The following is a 20,802-nucleotide window of genomic DNA, read 5'->3' as shown; positions in this document are numbered from 1 at the left end:
TTAAAAGCTAGGAAAACACACCGTAGTGACTGGAACTGCTAGACACAGTAGTGCACACCTATAACCTCATTCTCTGGAAGATGGCGGTAGGAGGATCAAGAGTTCAAGGCCATGGGGCTGGAGAGATGGTTCGGTGGTTAAGAGTGTTGGTTATTCTTCCATAGGACCCAGGTTTGATTCCCAGCACCCACATGGTGACTCACGGCCATCTGTAGCTCCAGTTCTAGGAGCTCTGATGGCCTCTATGGGTGCTGCATTGCATGCTCAAGGTGCACACACATGCAGGAGAAACTCCCAGAAGCTCTGATGGCCTCTATGTGTGCTGCATTGCATGCTCATGGTGCACACACATGCAGGAGAAACTCCCAGAAGCACTGATGGCCTCTATGGGTGCTGCATTGCATGCTCAAGGTGCACACACATGCAGGAGAAACTCCCAGAAGCTCTGATGGCCTCTATGTGTGCTGCATTGCATGCTCATGGTGCACACACATGCAGGAGAAACTCCCAGAAGCACTGATGGCCTCTATGGGTGCTGCATTGCATGCTCAAGGTGCACACACATGCAGGAGAAACTCCCAGAAGCACCGATGGCCTCTATGGGTGTTGCATTGCATGCTCAAGGTGCACACACATGCAGGAGAAACTCCCAGAAGCTCTGATGGCCTCTATGGGTGCTGCATTGCAAGCTCATGCTGCACACACATGCAGGAGAAACTCCCAGAAGCTCTGATAGCCTCTATGGGTGCTGCATTGCATGCTCATGGTGCACACACATGCAGGAGAAACTCCCAGAAGCTCTGATGGCCTCTATGGGTGCTGCATTGCATGCTCATGGTACACACACATGCAGGAGAAACTCCCAGAAGCTCTGATGGCCTCTATGGGTGCTGCATTGCATGCTCATGGTGCACACACATGCAGGAGAAACTCCCAGAAGCTCTGATGGCCTCTATGGGTGCTGCATTGCATGCTCATGGTGCACACACATGCAGGAGAAACTCCCAGAAGCTCTGATGGCCTCTATGTGTGCTGCATTGCATGCTCATGGTGCACACACATGCAGGAGAAACTCCCAGAAGCTCTGATGGCCTCTATGTGTGCTGCATTGCATGCTCATGGTGCACACACATGCAGGAGAAACTCCCAGAAGCTCTGATGCCCTCTATGGGTGCTGCATTGCATGCTCATGGTGCACACACATGCAGAAAAAACTCCCATACACCATCCTGTCAAGCCAATGACCAGAGTGATCTCTGGAACCCATAGTAGAAGGGGGAACAGGCTCCTGAAAGTTGAATTCTGACCTTCATATATGTATGTGCCTTGGCACGTGTGTTCCTACACTCATACACACATCACAGACACAATTATAGATAGGTAGATAGATAGGTAGATACATACATACATACATACATACATACATACATACATACATACACACACAGATAGTTCAAGACCACCGTAAGCTAAATTTGAAGCCAGCCTAGGCTACATGCTCAGGCCTGGGATTTCCTTCTAGCAGAAACAGACCTTTAGAAGACAGGATTTCTTCCAAGTCTCTAAGACTAGGTCAGTTTTCATGTAAACCGTCCAAGGGGCATGCAGATACACTCTTCCAGGAGGAGTCTCCTACTATGGCCAAGGACCATGGACGCTGACATCCATTTTCCTTGTCCAAGCTCTCCTCAACCAAGCATGAGGTGCCTGTTTCTCTAACACACCTCCGTCCCCACTCCCATATTCCTTCCTTTCCCTTCCCTTCCCCATGCTAGTGGGTCACTTGTGCGAAGGCCACGGGGAGGCCTGCTGTGTACGCCCACCTTAGAAGTTTCTGTTCCCTGGCAGGTGATTGAGCTGTGCCGACCGCTGGACTCCCGGCTAGAGCACGTGGACTTTGAGTCTCTGTTCTCCTCCCTCAGTGTCCGACACTTGGTCAGTGTCTTTGCCTCCCTCCTTCTGGAAAGGAGAGTCATCTTCATCGCAGACAAACTCAGGTACCAACCTCTGCCACTTCTGACAATACCTGTAAATGATGCTTAGTCTTAGACTCTCAGCGTGTAGATTGGATTCTGGGAGACAAGGATGACCTGGAGGCCTGTGAGGCTCACTCATGAGGTAAAGAGAGATAGAACTGCGTGGTGCCCATGCCTCTCTGCTGTTTGGCCTGCTTTCCATGGGTTTCACTGTGGGCTAGGCACTCTCTCCTATGAGAACGTGGACCTGCCCTCCAGAGTTCTAATTCTGTTGGGGGACCAGGAAGTAAGCAGACTACACCACACCATGGTGGGAGGGCTTGTTAGAGGCAGTGAGTTTGGGAGATAACAGAGGCCACTCCTCACCTGCTGACTTGGTGCTAAGACTGAGAGCATGTTACAGAAGCTGTCTGTACGAAGGCAAGGATAGTAGAGACTGAACATGTCACCCTCAGGGACTGTGAGGCAGCTCCCTGATTGGAGTGGAGAACGAGGGTGGGCAGGAAGAGATGAGATTCTCTGATTCTGAAGGCCACATCACAAATCAAAGAATGTCCAGAGGGAAATAAGAATTTGCATTGGTGGGCTAGAGAGATGGCTCAGAAGCTAAGAGCACCAGCTGTTCTTCCAGAGGTCCTGAGTTCAATTCCCAGCAAGCCATGGTGTCTCACAACCATCTGCCCTCTTCTGGCAGGCAGAATACTGTATACATAATGAGTGAGTAAATCTTGATTCTGGATTCTAGCAAAGGAATGGTTCCAGCATTTTCATGATCTCAGTCAGCCCTTTAACTCCAGAACTCTGGAGGCAGAGGCCGGCAGATCTCTATGAGTTCAGGGTACCATGCACCACCTAGAAAGACCTTCTCTCTAAAAACTAAACAAATGAAAACATTGAGGAGCTCAGCAGATAAAGGAGCCTGCCATCAAGGTAGACAACCTGAGTTCAGTCCCCAGGACCTGCCCAGTGCAAGGAGAGAACCAACTCCCGCCAAGCTGTCCTCTGATTTCCTGTGTGTGTGTGCACGCACATGTGCACACTCACACGTGCACACGCACACGTGCACACTCACACAAGAAACGTATGGCTTTAAAAAAAAAATTCTAAAACACTGACCTGGAGCTTTTTAGAACCATGGGAGAATATGTGAACCTGCCACTCCAGAAAAGGCCAAGAAGGGGGCCACCAACAGCTAAAATAGTGGAGGCCATCTGGGAAGGAGACATACCAGGAGCTAACAAGCAGAGCAGTGCTGCCTGTGGTTTGGAGAGGAAATGACTGAGCTGCTGCAGAGAACAAAACAGGGGAAGGAGAATGAAAAGGACAACATGTTTCAACGTGGAATTCATCAGGGGGCTGGGGAGGGGTCAGCAATCCCGCCCTGTGCTCAATGCATCCATCTGGTCACCTTTAGGATGCTCCTCTTTGGACCGTTGCCATTTGGCTATTCCCCGGCTGCCCCTACCTCATGTCTGAGCTCTCTGTTCACTTTTAAATGTCACCATCATTGTTCCCTGTGCATTTCTGTTAGCTCGGGAAGCAGGCCCTGTCTTCAGCCTGCAGCTGGTGCTAAGAGCCGGGCAGCTCTCCAAGCTCCTGGGCACTGGGGAATTCACACAGAGAGCTCCCGATGTTGGGGCTAGAGCCCTGGAAGCCAGGGATGAGTAATAACCCTTTAGTGACCAGGATCAGATTTCATCAGCTCTGTGGTGACTATCTCCATGTTCTGGAAGGCCCACTCACCTTTCCCCAACAGCCCCCATTCCCTTGGATTCAGGGAAGAGGGAAAAGATGGATTTCAGAAAGGCCTTGGCATAACGTGGAGACCAGCTAAATAAACCCAGCACCTGCCAGGAGTGGGGGTCACGCATCCCCTCGGGGACTGCCTCGGGGGTGAAGGTGTTAGACTAGCGAAGGCCAGTGTGGAGAAGATGCCCATGACCATGAGAACAGCTGAAACTGAGCAGGCCAACCAAGCATCATGTATGCATTTTCTGGTCAGAGAACACTGAAAGGAAAGGTAGGAAGAGACAGGGAGGTAATGTCTAAAGGGCAGCTTGGGCTCAGGATATTAGAAAACTGGAGGAGACCTTCTACCCAAGTGTCAAGAAAAGGGTACGGCCCACCTGCTCTCTCCTGGGCAGATTGCACGCTAGCCAACCCCTCTGAACAGATCCCCCTGCACCCGAGTGGGCTCCCCTGGGGCCTCAGCTTTCGTTCCCGGAGGGCCTTCGGTCTTTTTCTCCTCACCTCACCTTCCATGACAGTCTGCTCTTGGAGTTGTGCCCTCTGTGAACAGCCTATGGTATCGAAGAGTCACTTACATTGCCCTCTGAGGCTTCAGCAAGCAGGCTGCAGAGCCCATTGCCCAGTGTGTGTTTCTTTTGCAGCAGGATTGTGGTAAAGTTTTATGCCTCCTCAGGCACTGGAGAGCTGCCTGACACTGGAGATAATGGGGGGGGGGGGGCTAGGAGCTGCCATGCAGTGGTGGGGCTGGGGATGGGGGTGACAGGACAGCCTCTGGGCCCTGTATCCACAGGAATGCAGGAAGTCTTTGCCAGGTAGGCCACGCAGACCCTTTGAGAGTCTGGTGGTGCAAGCTGCCTATATTCCAGTGTGAGTCGGCTGAGGTAGACTGGCTTTGAGTTTCAGGTTGGTCTTGTCAACATAGCAAGAGCCTGTCTTGAAAAGGTTTGAGATTCTTTTCTCTTCCTTTGTGGCTACAGAAGCTAAGTATTTTTGTCTAGAACCAACCTTCTCTTGGTGGCCTTCCAACAGGGGCCCCAGTGGGTAGTATGAGTAGGTTTCTCTCAGATCTGAGATGATCAGACTCCCTGGGCTAAGAGCCTCCAAGTCTCCTGGCACCACGTTCCATAAGATTCTCTGATTCGTAGGCCTGGTGGAAGGATCTATTTGTTTCTGATAGATGTATTGGGTAGTAGCCATGGGGAAATGAAGGTTCTCTGTCCAAGCCTTAACAAACAAGGGGCTGGGGTACAGGCTGCATGTTTCTTGATCTGGACGATTCTGAGAAGAAAATCATTAGCGTAAGTCCCAGCTGTTGCCTTCATCTGAGCTGCTCCTCTGCTGAGCACACACGGGTCCCGATCCTCTTCAGCTGATGGTGGAAGGGAGAACCTACCTACCCTACCCCTCTTCCTTCCGTGCCCCAGTCTCAGTGAGGCCACCAAGTGGAGCATGAGAACACCATAGATGACAAACCCAGGGAGTGACCCTGTGACATCTGTGGTGGACCTTAGCTGCCCTCAGCACTTTCCTCCCACCCCACCCTGCCCTCTTCCACCCCCCCACCCCCACCCCCAGTGCATTTAGTTATCTTTGCTGAGGAGTCTAAGCACTGGAGAGAAACTCACTGGGAGTCAGTGGCAGACACTCTGACTTACAGAAGGGTTTGAAGTTGAGCCAAAAACCTATCACATTTAAAATAACATGTTTGCTCTGTTTCATCTTTAGGGTGGACATTGAGTGTTTCTAAAGGTTCTGTCAAGCTCGAGCTTGACAGATGGAAAGCAAAGAATGCTGTTATGATGGCCTGCTCTGTCTCCATAACAACCCAGATAAATACCCATCTTCATTTTCTTTATGATAAATATTTTGTTTCTTATTTACTGGTATCAGCTCTAAAAACCTTCCGCAACTGTAGACCATGGCTGCACACAAGCAAGTTTGTATAAAAGTTTTTGATGGCAGAGAGTTTAATATTTAATATTCTATCTTTTTCCCAGTGTAAGAAATCAGAAGCTGAAGGTCCGTGTCCCAGCTAATGAGTGGGATGTGGTGACCAAGTCTTGACAATGGTGTCTGAACCTTGGGTTTCACACACAAGTCACAAGACAAATAGGTTCTGGTGTAGCTGTATGTATTCATTCTTTTGTTCATTCCTCTATTTTATTTATTTGAGTACATACACTGTAGCTATCTTCAGACACACACCAGAAAAGTGCATCGGATCCCACCACAGATGGTTGTGAGCCACCGTGTGGTGGCTGGGAATTGAACTCAGGACCGCTGGAAGAACATTTGGTGCTCTTAAACACTGAGCCATCTCAGCCCCTCTCCATTCATTTTTACTCAGTTTCCATAGCTTCAGTGAGGTCCTGTATGTCTTCTATACCCAACTACACTCAACAGTGTGGCACCCAAAATACTATACTTTTGCGGGTCCAGCACGTTCTCAGAGTGGTTGACAAGAGTCTAAGAAAAGCTCTATGGAAAGAATTTTGATAGCATGATAGTACATTGTAAAGTCATGGGCCAGGAAAAAAGGATGATGGTGAAGTACTTGCCTAGCCTGTTAAAATTCTAGCTTCAGTTCCCAGCACTGAAAAGCAATTAGTAAATATCACTAGCTGGGGGTAGCTTGGATGGTAGAATGCTGGGCTAGTATGCTCTAACCCCTGAGTTCCAATCCCCGGTACCTAATAAAACCAGGCACAGGGGTCCACACCTGTAGCCCAGTACTCAGGAGGTAAACGCAGGAGAATGAGAAGGTCAGCTCTCATTACATAATTCGAGGCCCCCAGGACATATGAGATCCTGTCTCAGAGTGGGAGGGTACATTCTGAGTGAACTCCCTTGGTTTGTAAGATGAACACCAGGAGGATAGCTTTTGGAGCGTGGTTTAGAGGCTAACAAAGCAGTATATAATGTTCTTTTCCTCAAGCCCATAGCTAACTGTCCCTCGCTGGGACCCGTCCATCCCAGCTCTTTCCTTGAAGTCAGTGCCCACCCCTTTCACGCTGCCTCTGCCAGGCCTTCCGCTTCAGGACTGCCTTCAGTAGTTCATGGACACCAGGGTTATCTCATAGTTCCTCCGAGCGCGATGTCACCATTGTTCCTCGATCCAGGCGTGCTAACAAGCCTTACCATGATAGACTTGACTCATTTTGTGGGTCAGGAGAAAGCTCCCATGTCTAGCCCCTGGATGTGTCGTTATACAGAGTCAGAGTGGGTGGCTGCTAAGGCTGGAGGGGACACTGGGACTCGTCTAGGCCGGCTCATATCTACCGTAGGGGTAGAGTGGGGGGCCTAAGGTAGTGAAAGGTTCTTTCTGAAGTCACACAGAAGATAGCAGAATGAGACCCTTCAAGGGCCATGTGTGCCTTTTAAACTCGGCGACATGTTACTTGAGAGTTAAAGGTGCAGTCAGAGAAACATGGTAGTCTTGCTTGGTGATACAATTTTGGGAGGTTTCATCATGAGCAGCACAACCTGAGTTTTAACCCTTCACTCCTGTTCTTGGAAATGGCGTGCAGTGGGATACCTGCCTGCTCATCATCTGAGCTGCTCCTGGGTGTCTGATTCAGGAACCCAAGCACCCAGAACCGAAACATTTCCAGATGTTAACTCTCACAAGCACATGCTGATGTTCTAGCACAGTGCTTCAGCCCTTAGGAAACCACCACCCAATACTAAACGTCTCGTCTCGAGGCCTGACCTCCCTCTCTCACCTGCGTCCATCACTGAGCCCTCTCTCTGGCCCAGCCACCTTCCTACTGGGGGATTCTCTTCCCTCCCCCACTTCTGCACAATTGGTCACAGCTGTGGGAGCTTGGCAGTTCCTCCACCCCCACAGTAATGGGAGCCAGCTGTGAGACAGCTCTCCTTGGCCATCCTTCACAAATGCCTCTTCTGCAACAGCCAGTGCTCAGCGAGACACTTGGGCTCTGCCCCAGCTTCCTCCAAGAGTCCCCCTCAGGCTCTATTTCCCCTTTCCCTGCAGCACCCACCCTCTGCCCCACCCATGAGTGCAGAATTCCATCAGCGCTTACTGCAGCAATTGGAAAAATCGAAAGCTCTTCGTAGAGTCCTTCATTTCTTCTCTGCCACTTATGTTATAGGGAACAAGCAGCTACCACCGGTGTAATTACAGAATCCAGCCTTGCCATTCCTTGGTGCCCAGAACAGAATTGTTTATGGTAGCCAGCGAATGGGCTGGAGTAAGAGGAATGAGGTCTCCAGCAGCTGCATGCCTGTTGTCCTGCTGGTTCTCTGTCCTCCCTCCCTCCTGTCTGGTTACCGAGGTGTTAATGATAACCAGGTATCAGGGGTGTTTGATCCTCAGCTGTGATAAAGGCTCTGACCTTTAAACAGAGAAAAATCCTGAACACTCCTTTCAAGAAATAGCTGTGAGTAGCAGCCCCTACCTACTGTGTTCCAACTGTCACCCAACTGTGTCCTCCCCGGTTATCCCCTGCAGAACTGAATACAGGGCTGGGATGTAGCGTACTTGAGGCCCTGGGTTCATTCAGTCCCTGTGACTGTGAGGAAAAGAGAAATTTGAATATAGCGGATCTTGCGCTCAGCATCCTGATGGCGGAGTGTCTCTCTAATCCTCCTTCACCAGACCTGTGTACCTAGCATCCACATGGATTCACAGTGATTTTTCCTAGCCTTGGTCCAACTATATTCTCAACTTCCCTTCCACCTGGTTTGCTGAAGTCCCTGACGGCAGCAGAGGGTTCTTTTTTGTTTGTTTGTTTGTTTGTTTGTTTGTTTGTTTTTTCGAGACAGGGTTTCTCTGTGTAGCCCGGGCTGTCCTGGACCTCACTTTGTAGACCAAGCTGGCCTCGAACTCAGAAATCCGCCTGCAGAGGGTTCTTAAAGGTGTCATAGAGTGCTATAGCAGGAGAGAGAGCAGCCTTCTGGAGATGAGACTTACAGGAAAAAGTCAGCTGCTCTTTTTTTCTGATTTGGGGAAAAGGTCAAGTAGGTTTCTTTTCCTACGGCAATGGCTGAGAAAGCACACAGGCTGTCCTCCCTGAGCTCTGAGTCTCCTTCCGTCCCCTTCCTCTTTCCCTCTCTTCCAGCATCCCTCCCCGCTCCCTCGGGTGCTCCTTGACCCCCATACATTTGCCTCCTTGGGCTCACAATCCCTAGCTTCCCAAGTTTACCTTAAACTCCTTAGGGCTCAGTGTCTTTAGCTATAAAATTCAAAACCAGGTAAACCAAAACCAGTTATGGTGCCACGTGCCTGACATCCCAGAACTCCGGAAGCTGACACAGGAGGACCTCGGGTTTAGGGGCAGATTAAGCTGCAAGATGAGATGCTGCTGCTAAAGAAGAATGTGAGGGCTATCTCTAGGATTGCTTCCAGATCTAAATCTTGTGATTCCTGGAGTCAAACGTGTTTAAGAGACTGGGTGTGGCAGTACATGTCTCCAATCCCAGCGTTCACTGATCCCAGCACTGAGGGGTGGAGCCACAAGGATCAGGAACTCACAAAATCCACCTCAACAACAGTAAATCTGAGCCAGCCTAGGATCCCTGAAACCCTTACTTTAAGAAAGGAAGGGAGGGAGGGAGGAGGAGGAGGAGGAGGAGGAGGAGGAGGAGAGAGAGAGAGAGAGAAAGAGAGAGAGAGAGAGAGAGAGAGATAAGGCCCTGTGTTCAGTCCTTTGCACTGGCAGGTTAAAAAAGGAAACTATTAACTTGAGATCCCTTGACAGCGTAAGGAGCTGTGGGTGTAACTGGACTGGTAGAGCACCTGCCTATTATGCACAAGGCCCTGAACCTCCCTAACTCCCAGAATCTATAAATGGGGCATAGGGGTTAGACACAGATAAATATGGCTGTTCACAACATACCTATAATCCCAGCACTAAGAAGGCAGACTCGGGGTCATCCTGGCTGGTTATACAGAGAGGTCAAGGGCATCTTGAACTACTTGAGACGGTTCTTTAATATACAAGGACCTTTTTCATCAGTCATTTCTGCAGTGCTAGGGGCGGAACCTGTGGCCTCATATGTAAAAGTCCTTCCCAGAGCTGAGTCAGTCCCTGAAGCCCTTTCTTGTAGCACTGTGGAATGTGTTCTATGCACTATGCTGGGGCCAAGGGACGTGATACAGTTCAAGGCTCTGATTGTTTTGAAATTTATTCTCTCATAAGTCTATGCTGTTTGAGTATCCTCTCCCCACAGCCCTCACCTCCCTCTCACCCCTCCCCCATCTCCCACCCATTAGTGCCCTTTATCCCCCAGACACCTTTACTTCCACTTTCTTTTTTTTTTTTTTCTTTTGTTTTTTCCAGACAGGGTTTCTCTGTGTAGCCCTGGCTGTCCTGGAACTCACTCTGTAGACCAGCCTGGCCTCGAACTCAGAAATCCGCCTGCCACTGCCTCCCGAGTGCTGGGATTAAAGGTGTGCACCACCACCGCCCAGCTACTTCCACTTTCATGTCACATATATACACAGAATTTTATGTGTCTATATAAAATCTAGGAACCAAAAGCAAAACATATTTGTCTTGTTATTGGCTTAATTCTTTAATATTATTGCATATCTCCAGTTGCATTCATTTTCCTGGAAAACACAACTTCATTCTATACAACACACACACACAAATTAAAGGGGCTGGAGAGTTGGCTCAGTGATTAAGACAATTTTTGCTCTTATATAGGACTCAGGTTCATTTCCCAGAACCCCATGTAGCTAACAGCTATCCATAAATCCAGTTCCAGGGGATCGGACTTCTGACCTGTGAGGGTACCAGAAACACATGATGCATAGTCGCACATGCAGGCAGAACACACAAACACAGAAATACACATCTTTAATCTCAGCATTTGGGGAAGCAGAGACATTCGGATCTCTTGATTTGATCTACATAGTGAGTTCTAGGACAGCTAGGGCTACACAGAGAAACCCTGACTCGGGGGAAAAACAAAACAAAACAAAACAAAAAAGAAAAATGAAATGAGATTTGCCGCGTTTTTCTTGTCCATTCTTCTGTTTTTGAACTCTGAGATTAGTTCCACAATTTAGTCCTCTTGAAGAGCACCCAGAAGACATCAACGTGCAAACATCTCTATGAAAGGTTGGCTTGGAATCCTTTGGGTAAATGCATGGGAGTGGAACAGCCAGTAGAAGGGTGGAGCTATTGTTAGCTTTTTGAGGAAGCTCATATCAACTCCTACAGTAGGGGACCTGTCTACCAACAGGGTAAAAGCAGTGTCCCTTTGTCACATACTTACAGCATTTGTTATTCACAGCATTTGTTATTTGGGCTCATTGTCTCGTTTTGTTTGTTTTTTGATGAGTTTTGTTTTTTGGTGTGTAATGGTTTTGTTCTGTTTTGTTTTGTTGTTGTTCTGTTTTTGTTTGAGATAGGGTTTCTCTATGTAGCTCTGGCTGTTCCAGAACTCAATCTGTAGACCAGGCTGGCCTCCAATGCACAGAGACCTGCCTGCCTCAGCTTCCCAAGTGTTAAGATTAAAAGTGTGAGCACCACTGTGAGGCTCATTTTGTTGTTTGAAACAGGGTCATGTGTTCCTGGCTGTCTTGAAACTCACTGGTAAAGCAGACTGTCCTGAAACCCACAGAGATCATCTGTCTCCTGAGTGCTGAGATTAAAGATGTGTGCCGCTATGCTCAGCTGGTATTTGTTGTTGGTTTTCTGGTTTGTTTTTTTGTTTTGTGTATTGTTTTTGTGTGTGTGTGTTAAAGTGCATGTGCAGTGCACATGTGATTGTCAGAGGAAAACTCTCAGGAGCCTGTTGTCTCCCTACACTGTGGCTTCTGGAAACCAACCTTGGGTCATCATCTTGTGTGGTAATCGCGTTCACCGTTTTTCCTATGACTGCCATTCTGACTGGGGGACGAGGAACTCTCGTGTGGCTTGACCTGCATTTCTCAGGCGGCTGGTGAAGCTGCTGAGTGCTTTTTTCTTTTTTGTAGAGGTGTTGACTGTGCTGGTTTGAGAACCCTTTATTCTAACCAGTGCCCCTTTGGGATGATCCCGGTGCTCTTCCCTAGCCTCTGCTGTTGAAGCCCTGCCCTCACCCACGCTGAGCCGGCCTTTTCTCTCTGTCTGTCCCTCCTGCAGCACTCTGTCCAAATGCTGCCACGCAATGGTGGCGCTCATCTACCCCTTCAGCTGGCAGCACACCTACATCCCGGTGCTACCGCCCGCCATGATCGACATAGTGTGCTCGCCCACGCCCTTCCTCATCGGGCTGCTCTCCAGCTCGCTGCCTCTGCTCAGGGAGCTGCCACTGGAAGAGGTGAGCCAAGGAGCCCTGCAGCCTGATTCCTAGGGCCACACAGGGAGCGGGGGAGTGCTGGGCAGGAGTGGGAAGATGCCAGGGCTTGCTCTGTGGCAGGTCCTTCCCAGAGTCTCTCCTAAGTCATTTCCCCTCTAAATGGCATGGCCTGTATAAGCAGCCATTTAGAAGCCATCAGACATAGCCATCTGCCCCATCTTCCTGTCCCCCTACACTGGGCAGAGAAAGCAGTAGTTGGAATATGTGCTTAACTGGTGACAGAGTAGGCAAGAGCTTAGCTATAATATTAAAATAAATAAGTAACCACAGGGCGTGACTGGGAGGATGGTTCAGTGCCAGGCCTGATGAGCTGAGTGCAATCCTCTGAGAGGCGCATGCTGAAGAGAGAACATTGGCTCTTGAAAGTTGTGTTCTTGACTTCCACGTGCATGCTGCGGTGTAACACACACACACACACACACACACACACACACACAAACACTCTAAAGCAAGGATGTGGGTGTCACCCTCCTGCACCCCAGCACCCACCAAGCAAGGTAGGAGGATCGCTTGTTTGAGGTCAGCCTGGGCTACATAACAAAACACTGCGAAATAAACCACATTGTTGTGATAACAGCAAGTGCAGGAAGTTTGCATGTGGTCTGCAATCCCCTTTAACTAGTGTCTGACCTGCCCTGTGTCAGGGGACCCCAGGAGTCAAGGGTAGGAAATAGGAATCAGATTCTGCTGTTTGGCCTTGAACTTGGTAAGGATGCTACTCTGTCGCCCATCTGCCCTGGGTCATCCCAGGGCTGGGGTTGCCGGTCCTTTGATTGTGTGAAGCCAAGGGGTTTATGTGGCTCTCAGCACAGCATAGCCTGTTTCCAGCTGTGGCAGGCAGGCCATCCAACCCCTCCTCTTCCTTTATCATATTTGCCTACCTATGGGTCTACATAAGGGTCCACCCTCAGAAGCAACATGTAAGCCATTTGCCCATTTGCTGGTCCTATATATCAACCCACTGAAGAGAGAGTGCTCCCTCCCACAAACTGTAACTCAGGAAGGCACACAGCCTGCAGCCTGACAATGTTCCCCAGACCCCACACCTCTTCCCTCTGAAGAACTAGCAGGTTCAGTGGCTCTCTCAGGGATAAAAGGGTAAATTCCCAGTGTGGAGAGGGGCAGATTAGCAACTTTTGTAACCCATAAACAAACCAACAACAGAGAAGCCCTGTGTGTTCTAGCCTTCAGTACTAGCTTGGTCCACTCCCCCATTCCCTGTACAAACACAGACACACAGACACACACACACACACTTCCACCTCCAGTGCTGAGGAAGAAGAGGACACATCCATCTTTAACCCAGAAGCCCTAGTGACAACACTCATCCCCTTCTGCCTTGCAGGTTCTCGTGGTCGATCTCATCAATGATCGGTTCCTCAGGCAGGTGAGTAGAAACCCAGCTCTGCCTGCTGCTCCTGTGCCTTCCCTTCTTCCAGCTCCAGAAAGGCTCTGTAGCAGGCCTGATCCTGCTGGCTCGGCTAGACAACGGATCCAGCCCAGGCCAAGGCCAACCAAGGATGGGGCAGACAAGAGGAAGGCCTTAGCAAAGATGGCTTTTCACCTGTACAAGCATCAACCAGTTATTTATCAGGCCACAGGCTTGAGAGATGGCTTAGCAGCGAAGACTTCACACCGCTTGTATGAATGCTTGAAGAATTCAAGTTTTTTCCTTAGTACCCATGTCAGGCCGCTCACAGCCACCTCTAACTCCAGCTTCAAAGGACTCCACAGCTCTGACCTCTCCTGTCACTGTGCACTGCACTCACATACACAGGCCTACACATGGACATACTCTTACACATGATTTTAAAATATAAAGCTTAATTATTTTAATGGGGGAAAGGGAGAGCAGGAGAGCCAACTGGGCGGTTAAGAGCACTTGCTGCTCTTGCAGAGGACCAGGGTTCAGTTCCCAACAAAAGCATTCATACACATAAAGTTAAAGTAATTTTCAATTTAAAAAAAAAAAAAAGCCGGGTGGTGGTGACACACACCTTTGATCTCAGCGTTTGGGAGGCAGAGGCAGGCGAATTTCTGAGTTCAAGGCCAGCCTGGTCTACAGAGTGAGTTCCAGGACAGCTAGGACTACACAGAAAAACCCAGTCAAAAGAAAAAAAAAAAAAGGCTGGAGAGATGGCTCAGTGGTTAAGAGCACTGACTGCTTTTCCAGAGGTCCTGAGTTCAATTCCTAGCAACCACATGGTAGCTCACAACCACCCATAATGAGATCTGATGCCCTCTTCTGGTGCATCTGATCTGAAGACAGCTACAGTGTACTTATGTATAATAATAAATAAATCTTTGGGCCTGAGCAGAATGAGCAAAGGTCCTAAATTCAGCTCCCAACAACCACATGAAGGCTCACAACCATCTGTACAGCTACAGTGTATTCATATACATAAAATATATAAATAAGCCAGGCGTGGTGGCGCACACCTTTAGTCCCAGCACTCGGGAGGCAGGGGCAGGCGGATTTCTGAGTTCAAGGCCAGCCTGGTCTACAGAGTGAGTTCCAGGACAGCCGGGGCTAGACGGAGAAACCCTGTCTCGAAAAACCAATATATATATCTTTAAAACTAAAAAGAAAAAAGGAAGGGAAGAAAAGGAGGAAGAAAGAGAGGAAAGGAGAGGAAAGAAAGAATGAATGAATCAGGGCACGTCTGGGCATGGGGTTACCTCCCAATAGTCCTTCTACTTGGGAGGAGGAGGTAGGAGGATTGCCTTGAATTTAAAGCCAGCTGGGCCACACTGGGATAGTGATACTGGGCCAGCCTAGGTTATAGAGACCTTTAGGAAAAAAAAAAAATCATAAAGAAGTAGAAATACAAAATGATGTGTTTTATTTATTATTTTGCTGTCTTTTGTCTTAGTCTGGTGTTTTGCTTGGCTTTGTCTCTGCTTGTTTTGGTGCTGGACATAGATCCCTGGCTTGCACATGCTAGACAACAAACTCTACCATGGGGTAGCATCCCCCAGCTTGAGTCTATTTTTTTCTGTCCTCCCAAAAAACAGACTGATAAGAAAACCTACCAAAACATTGGTGCTTGTCTTGGGAGACTGGAAACAAGTGGAATGGTTTAAACGTTGTTTACAGACATTCGTGGTGGAGGTGATGGTGCTGGCGGTGGTTGTTTTGTTGTTTAACTTCACCTTTTGAGCCAGGGTCTCACTCTAGAGGCCAGGCTGGCCTGACCTGGGAATTAAGCTCCCCGCTCTAGATTACTGGTGTCACAGACCTTCAACACCATGCACTTTGACCTGCTTTCTGTACTGATCTGAAAGTATTTCCATACCCAAGAAACTAATACACTTTTATTTTCGGCTGAGAGGTTATATTGCCTGGCACCGCCAGCTCTACCATTGCTCCAATGCAGCTTCGCCTCACACTGTCCACGTCCCTGGCCAGGTCTCTCAATGAGTGCTGGCCTCCCTTCGTGTGAGGGTAGCAAGAAGCAGCTGTTGCCACCACTGAACACTTTTACAAGAGAGCTGCATGGACTTAAGTCTCTAAGATGAAGCTCATACTGACAGGCAAGCCCATCTTACAAATGAACACAAGGAGGCTCTTGTAACTTGTAAAAGCTAGAGTGGAGATTTGAACCTGAAATCTGTGGTTCTTCACAGCTCTTCTACTACATTAGGAGCTGAGGGCCGATAAGATGATTCAGTGGGTAAAGCCACAGACTCTGATGGCCTGAGTTCAATTCTCAGGACCCACATGGTAGAACAAGAGAAGTACACACACACTAAGTACTGAGTACTTTAGGGGGCTGGAGAGATGGCTCTGCAGTTAGGAGCACTGACTGCTCTTCTGAGGTTCTCAGCAACCACATGGTGGCTCACAACCATCTGTAATAGGATCTGATGCCCTTTTCTGGTGTGTGTGAAAACAGCTACAATGTACTCATATAAATATAATAAATCTTTTTTTAAAAAATCTGCTGGATTAGCCGGGCTGTGATGGCACATGTCTTTAATTCCAGCACTTGGGAGGCAGAGACAGGTGGATTTCTGAGTTCGAGGCCAGCCTGGTCTACAAAGTGAGTTCCAGGACAGCCAGAACTGCACAGAGAATCCCTGTCTCAAAAAAAAAAAAAAAAAATCTGCTGAATAGTGATAACACACACCTTTAATCCCAGCACTTGAGAGGCAGAGGCAACCAGATCTGAGTTCAAACCTAGCCTTGGTCTACAGAGCAAGTTCCAGGACAGCCAGGGATACACAGAGAAACCCAGTCTTGAAAGCAAACAAACAAACAGGCATAGTGGTGCATACCTTTGATCCCCGAACTCAGGAGGCAGAGGCAGGGGGATATCTATGAGTTTGAGACCAGCCTGTGAGATCTTGCTTCAAAAATCCAAAGTTTAAACTGTGAGCTCAGCTGCCTGCCCAGGGATGTGGCCGGCACACACCTTGTTGGGTGTAGCTGCGCCCACTGCGTCTCCTGCCTTTCAGATGGAGGACGAGGATTCCATTCTGCCCCGGAAGCTTCAGGTTGCCCTGGAACACATTCTGGAGCAGAGGAATGACCTGGCCTGTGACCAGGATGGAGGCCCGCTGGACTGTGTGCACGGTAAATGCCAGAGCCTGGGAACAACTGGCTGATGGCTGACTGAGAAAGTAGGGTTACAAGGAGAGAGTGGGGCTCAACCTGTCACCTGGATTTCATTCCAACAATAATCAGGGACTTCCCACTTCCTCCGTTTAGGTTCTAAAATATCTAAAAGAGAGAAAAGGAAACTTTCAGTGCCTTTTCTCTTAGAAGGTCCCGGGTAGCTGTGGAGGGTAGCTGAGATCAGTACCTGACCAGGGCGCCAGTCTACCAACTTCCCTCACTGTCTCGGCTTTTTTGTGCCCCTTGCTCAGGCCCTGAATCCAGTTCCTTGAGTGAGGTGGTGTCCGAAGCCTTTGTCCGCTTTTTTGTGGAGATTGTGGGCCACTACCCCCTGTTCCTGACATCGGGTGAGGAGAGAAGCCTGCAACGAGAGGCCTTCAGAAAAGCTGTCTCCTCTAAGAGCCTGCGGCGCTTCCTGGAGGTCTTCATGGAGACCCAGACGTTCCGTGGCTTCATCCAGGAGCGGGAACTACGCAGGCAAGATGCCAAAGGTTAGGACAGCACACAGGCCTTATGGGGGCAGTGAGGCAGAGGTGCCTAAGGCTCTAAGTGGCTGAGGAGCAGGGGGAAGTCACAACAGTATGATGGAGGCATCAGCCCAGCCTATTCTGTCCATTGTCCCAGCTGGGCGTTCTGGGAGTCTAAAATCTAAGAATGCTGGTAAAGGCTGGTTTGATGGGAGCTAAAGCTGGAAAGGGAAGGCCTTACCTTTGCAGCATGGCTATACAAAGGCCAGAAGCTTCCAGAGGGGCAGCTGGCCCGGGCCTGGGGTTTCCCTGGTGCTATGAACTCAGCTAGAAGCCCTGACTGAACTCCCACGGCAGCCACCAGCATAGGAAAGACAGGCAGCCATACTTGAGGCCGTCCTGATGAGGATTTCCTCAGGACAGGAGAAATGTGTTTAGAGGGTGTGAGAGAGCCGGCCTCCTTCAGGGCTTGCTTCTCCTCAGAAGAGTGGCCAGCTGCATGTAGTCAGGTTGACAGGTCTGTTGGTGAGTGAGGAAGCAGGAATGAGATGGAGTCTCATGTGTGAACGGACTTTACGGCTTCCCACAGACAGCTATTATACAAGGTGGGGCAATTATAAGGACAGTAAAATCCCTTATAAACCCCAGGCTTGAAAGCGTATTTATAGGCACAGCTGCGCCTCAGAAGCAAGGTTTCCCGAGCTATCGAGGAAGAAGGTCAGTGCAGAAGCACAAAGGCAGGCATCTAACATATCCTGGGTATTTCTCCTCACCAGGTCTGTTTGAAGTCCGAGCCCAGGAGTACCTGGAAACCCTGCCCAGCGGAGAGCACAGCGGAGTCAATAAATTCCTCAAGGGACTGGGTAAGGCTGGGTCCCTGTCGCCAGCCTCAGCTCTAAACCATCTTTCCTGGAGTCTTCACTACTTCCATCCACAAGAGCCAGGAACGGTACAGGGTGGACTGTCTACCTCTCTTAGTCTGTCCCTGGGAACTAGGGTGGCCTCACTGACATCCTTGCCACCATCTTCTGAACCCCCGAGTCTTGTGGCAACCAACAGAGGCAGCATGCCCTGGGCGAGGCAGGGAGTACCTTAACACAGGTAGGATTCCTCCCAACCTCCGAATGCCCCTGAGCAAAAAAGAATCATCAAGAGGACTGCTGGTGGTGGCGGCGCACACCTTTAATCCCAGCACTCGGGAGGCAGAGGCAGGTGGATGTCTGAGTTCGAGGCCAGCCTGGTCTACAGAGTGAGTTCCAGGACAGTCAGGGCTACACAGAGAAACCCTGTCTCAAAAAACCAAAAGAAAAAAAAAAAAAAGAAGAATCATCAGGACTACAGTTTAATCAGCAAAAAGGTCCTTAAGGGTGCACACTGTGCTCCAGAGTAAACCCTGGAGGTGGAGGAGGAAGATCAGGAGCTGTGTGACCAGCCAGCAAGACATCACAGCATGTGGCACACAAGCCTAAGTCCAGTCCCCAGAACCCACATAAACGCGGGAGGAGGGAACTGAGTCCACAAAGATGTCCTTTGACTCCACAGCCTGCTGAGAGACACACACTTTCCTGTGCACCCCCTCCCTCCCCTCCCCCCCTGATAAAATGTTCTCACTTTCTTTTTTAGGCAATAAAATGAAGTTTCTCCACAAGAAATAACCCTCATCTTGGCCCAAGGGAAAACCTCCTCCCTACGCCCCAGTCCTCCCAGGATGGACCCCTTAGCTGGGCAGGTGGCACGCGCTCACAACAGCTCCGGAAGGGACCAGCCAGCATGCAGAATGTTGTTACTGTGGTTAGTTGCTTCTGGGACCTTTAAATCTTAGATATTAAAAGAGAAGAAGAAGGAAAGTGTTTGGCTCTTCCTTCATTCAGCTCTCCTGCCCCATCTCATCGCCTCTGGGCCAGCTCATTGACTCTGTGGAGCCAGGAGTTAGGAAGCGCGGCAGCCACAGAAACACTTCTGCCCACGCCACTGCTTCTTCCGCACTGGTCTATGACGCCACCTGGTGGCAGAGACTGGACTTTACTGTTCTTGACTACATTTTCTTTTTTTTTCTCCTAGAAGCCGTATAGCTCCATTCATGCCCCAAAAGTCTGTGGCTTTTAGAGGGACACATTTAAAAAAACAGGAAATCTTGTTAACTGGTAATAAAATGTTCTAAGGGTCCTGAAGTTTCTATTTCCTGTGGCCCAACCATGACACTTAGGCCACTGCTGTGAGCCTGTTCCTCTTGACCAACAAAGCTAGGAGAGGTTTCTGTAGTTGCTTCTCTTTTATGAGAGAGAGGACCCGAATCAGCTGACCTGTGGGGACAGTAAGAGTCTGCAGGAGCCCTGTGTGCAGCAAAGGAAGGTTCTCGGGCTGGCCTCGGGGCTGCCACCCCGATACTGTGAATGCCACCAAAAACTGACTACATCTGGATCGCCTCTGACCTGGGCAGGATTAATAGGAGTGCGTGGCTGGGATGTTGGAGGTAGCCAGAGAAAGCAGGTGAGCACAGCACGGGGGCTCAGGGACCGATTCCACAAGCTCCTAGGCTTAGGTAACTTTCTGATAGCAATATTCTGTGTATTTTTATATTGCCCCCAAGTGATCACAGTTAGTATTTTGGAATATACGTTCTTTTCTAACTTATTTTATATTATACTGTTTTACTTAAGAACTTCAGGTGAATAAATAAATAAGTATATCTTTATCAACATTCCTAGTGAGTGTATAATATTCTATTTTATTGATGTTTTTGTATTTGACTTAAACAAAACCTAAAATAAAATTGGGGGAATGTGCTAGGCGGTGGTGGCGCACACACACCTTTAATCCCAACACTTGGGAGGCAGAAGCAGGTGGATTTCTGAGTTTGAGGCCAGCCTGGTCTACAAAGTGAGTTCCAGGGCAGCCAGGGATACACAGAAAAAACCCTGTCTCAAAAAATCAAACAAACAAACAAATATTGGGGGAATGTACTAGGCTATTTGTATGAAGAGGCTTTTTTCTTTTCCTTTTTCATTTTTTGAGACAGAGTTTCTCTGTATAGCCCTAGCTGTCCTGGAACTCACTTTGTAGACCAGGCTGGCCTTGAACTCAGAAATCCACCTGCCTCTGCCTCCCGAGTGCTGGGATTAAAGGCGTGCACCACCATACCCGGCTCTTTCCTTTTTTTTTTGTTTTGTTTTGTTTTTTTCAAGACAGGGTTTCTCTGTATAGTGCTGGCTATCCTGGAACTCAGTCAGTAGACCAGGCTGGCCTCGAACTCAGAATTTTGCCTGCCTCACAAGTGTTGGGATTAAAGGTGTGCACCCCCTGCCACACTGAAGAGGCTTTTTTTCAGTGGTCTTTATATTAAAAGGGGGAGACACACTGCATGTGTAAAGAAGGCTCAGGCTGGTGAGATGGTGCCACCGCTGGTGAACGCTGCATAGGAGACACATGAAGGTGGAAAGGCGCCAACTCCACCAAGCTGTCTGTGAAATGCATGCCCCTATACAGATGCACACCACACAGGTTTTTATTTGCTTGTTTGTTTATTTGTTTTTAATGCTTTAAAGGATTGGTGATTTTATTTTTAATGTTCATAAAATAGGAATGGCAAGATTCTTATCCCATTAAGACACTTGCCACCACCAAGCCTGACCACCTGAGGTCAATCCCCAGGCCCTCCAAGGTGGAAGAAGAGAACCAG

The 20,802-nt window shown here is 49.0% G+C and overlaps 1 protein-coding gene and 1 long non-coding RNA gene across 11 annotated transcripts in view; one reads left to right on the top strand and one right to left on the bottom strand.

Annotated features, from left to right (window-relative positions):
* Positions 1-11,758, bottom strand: part of Gm52860 — a 37,809-nt gene extending 26,051 nt beyond the window's left edge. The window contains exon 1 of the long non-coding RNA XR_003956284.1: positions 1,824-11,758. This is a non-coding gene — a long non-coding RNA (predicted gene, 52860). The remainder of the gene's footprint in view (positions 1-1,823) is intronic.
* Dennd2a (DENN/MADD domain containing 2A) overlaps positions 1-19,824 on the top strand; it is a 95,772-nt gene extending 75,948 nt beyond the window's left edge. For 7 of the 10 annotated variants that reach the window (XM_011241272.3, XM_011241273.3, XM_017321485.2 and 4 more), the window contains 7 exons: positions 1,849-1,997; positions 11,822-11,999; positions 13,384-13,425; positions 16,497-16,614; positions 16,908-17,147; positions 17,900-17,986; positions 18,747-19,289. In XM_011241272.3, the coding sequence (XP_011239574.2) occupies positions 1,849-1,997; positions 11,822-11,999; positions 13,384-13,425; positions 16,497-16,614; positions 16,908-17,147; positions 17,900-17,986; positions 18,747-18,778 (846 nt within the window). In that variant the 3' untranslated portion in view covers positions 18,779-19,289. Of the gene's footprint in view, positions 1-1,848; positions 1,998-11,821; positions 12,000-13,383; positions 13,426-16,496; positions 16,615-16,907; positions 17,148-17,899; positions 17,987-18,746 lie in introns of all 10 variants that reach the window. The other 3 variants (XM_017321484.2, XM_006505840.4, NM_172477.4) reach the window with 3 other exon arrangements.
* Positions 19,825-20,802: the final 978 nt, after the last annotated feature.

Source organism: Mus musculus, chromosome 6, assembly GCF_000001635.26.
Source record: "Mus musculus strain C57BL/6J chromosome 6, GRCm38.p6 C57BL/6J".
Taxonomy (NCBI): domain Eukaryota; kingdom Metazoa; phylum Chordata; class Mammalia; order Rodentia; family Muridae; genus Mus; species Mus musculus.
Note: the sequence above shows the minus strand (reverse complement) of the source record. Positions and strands in the feature narration are given on the sequence as shown.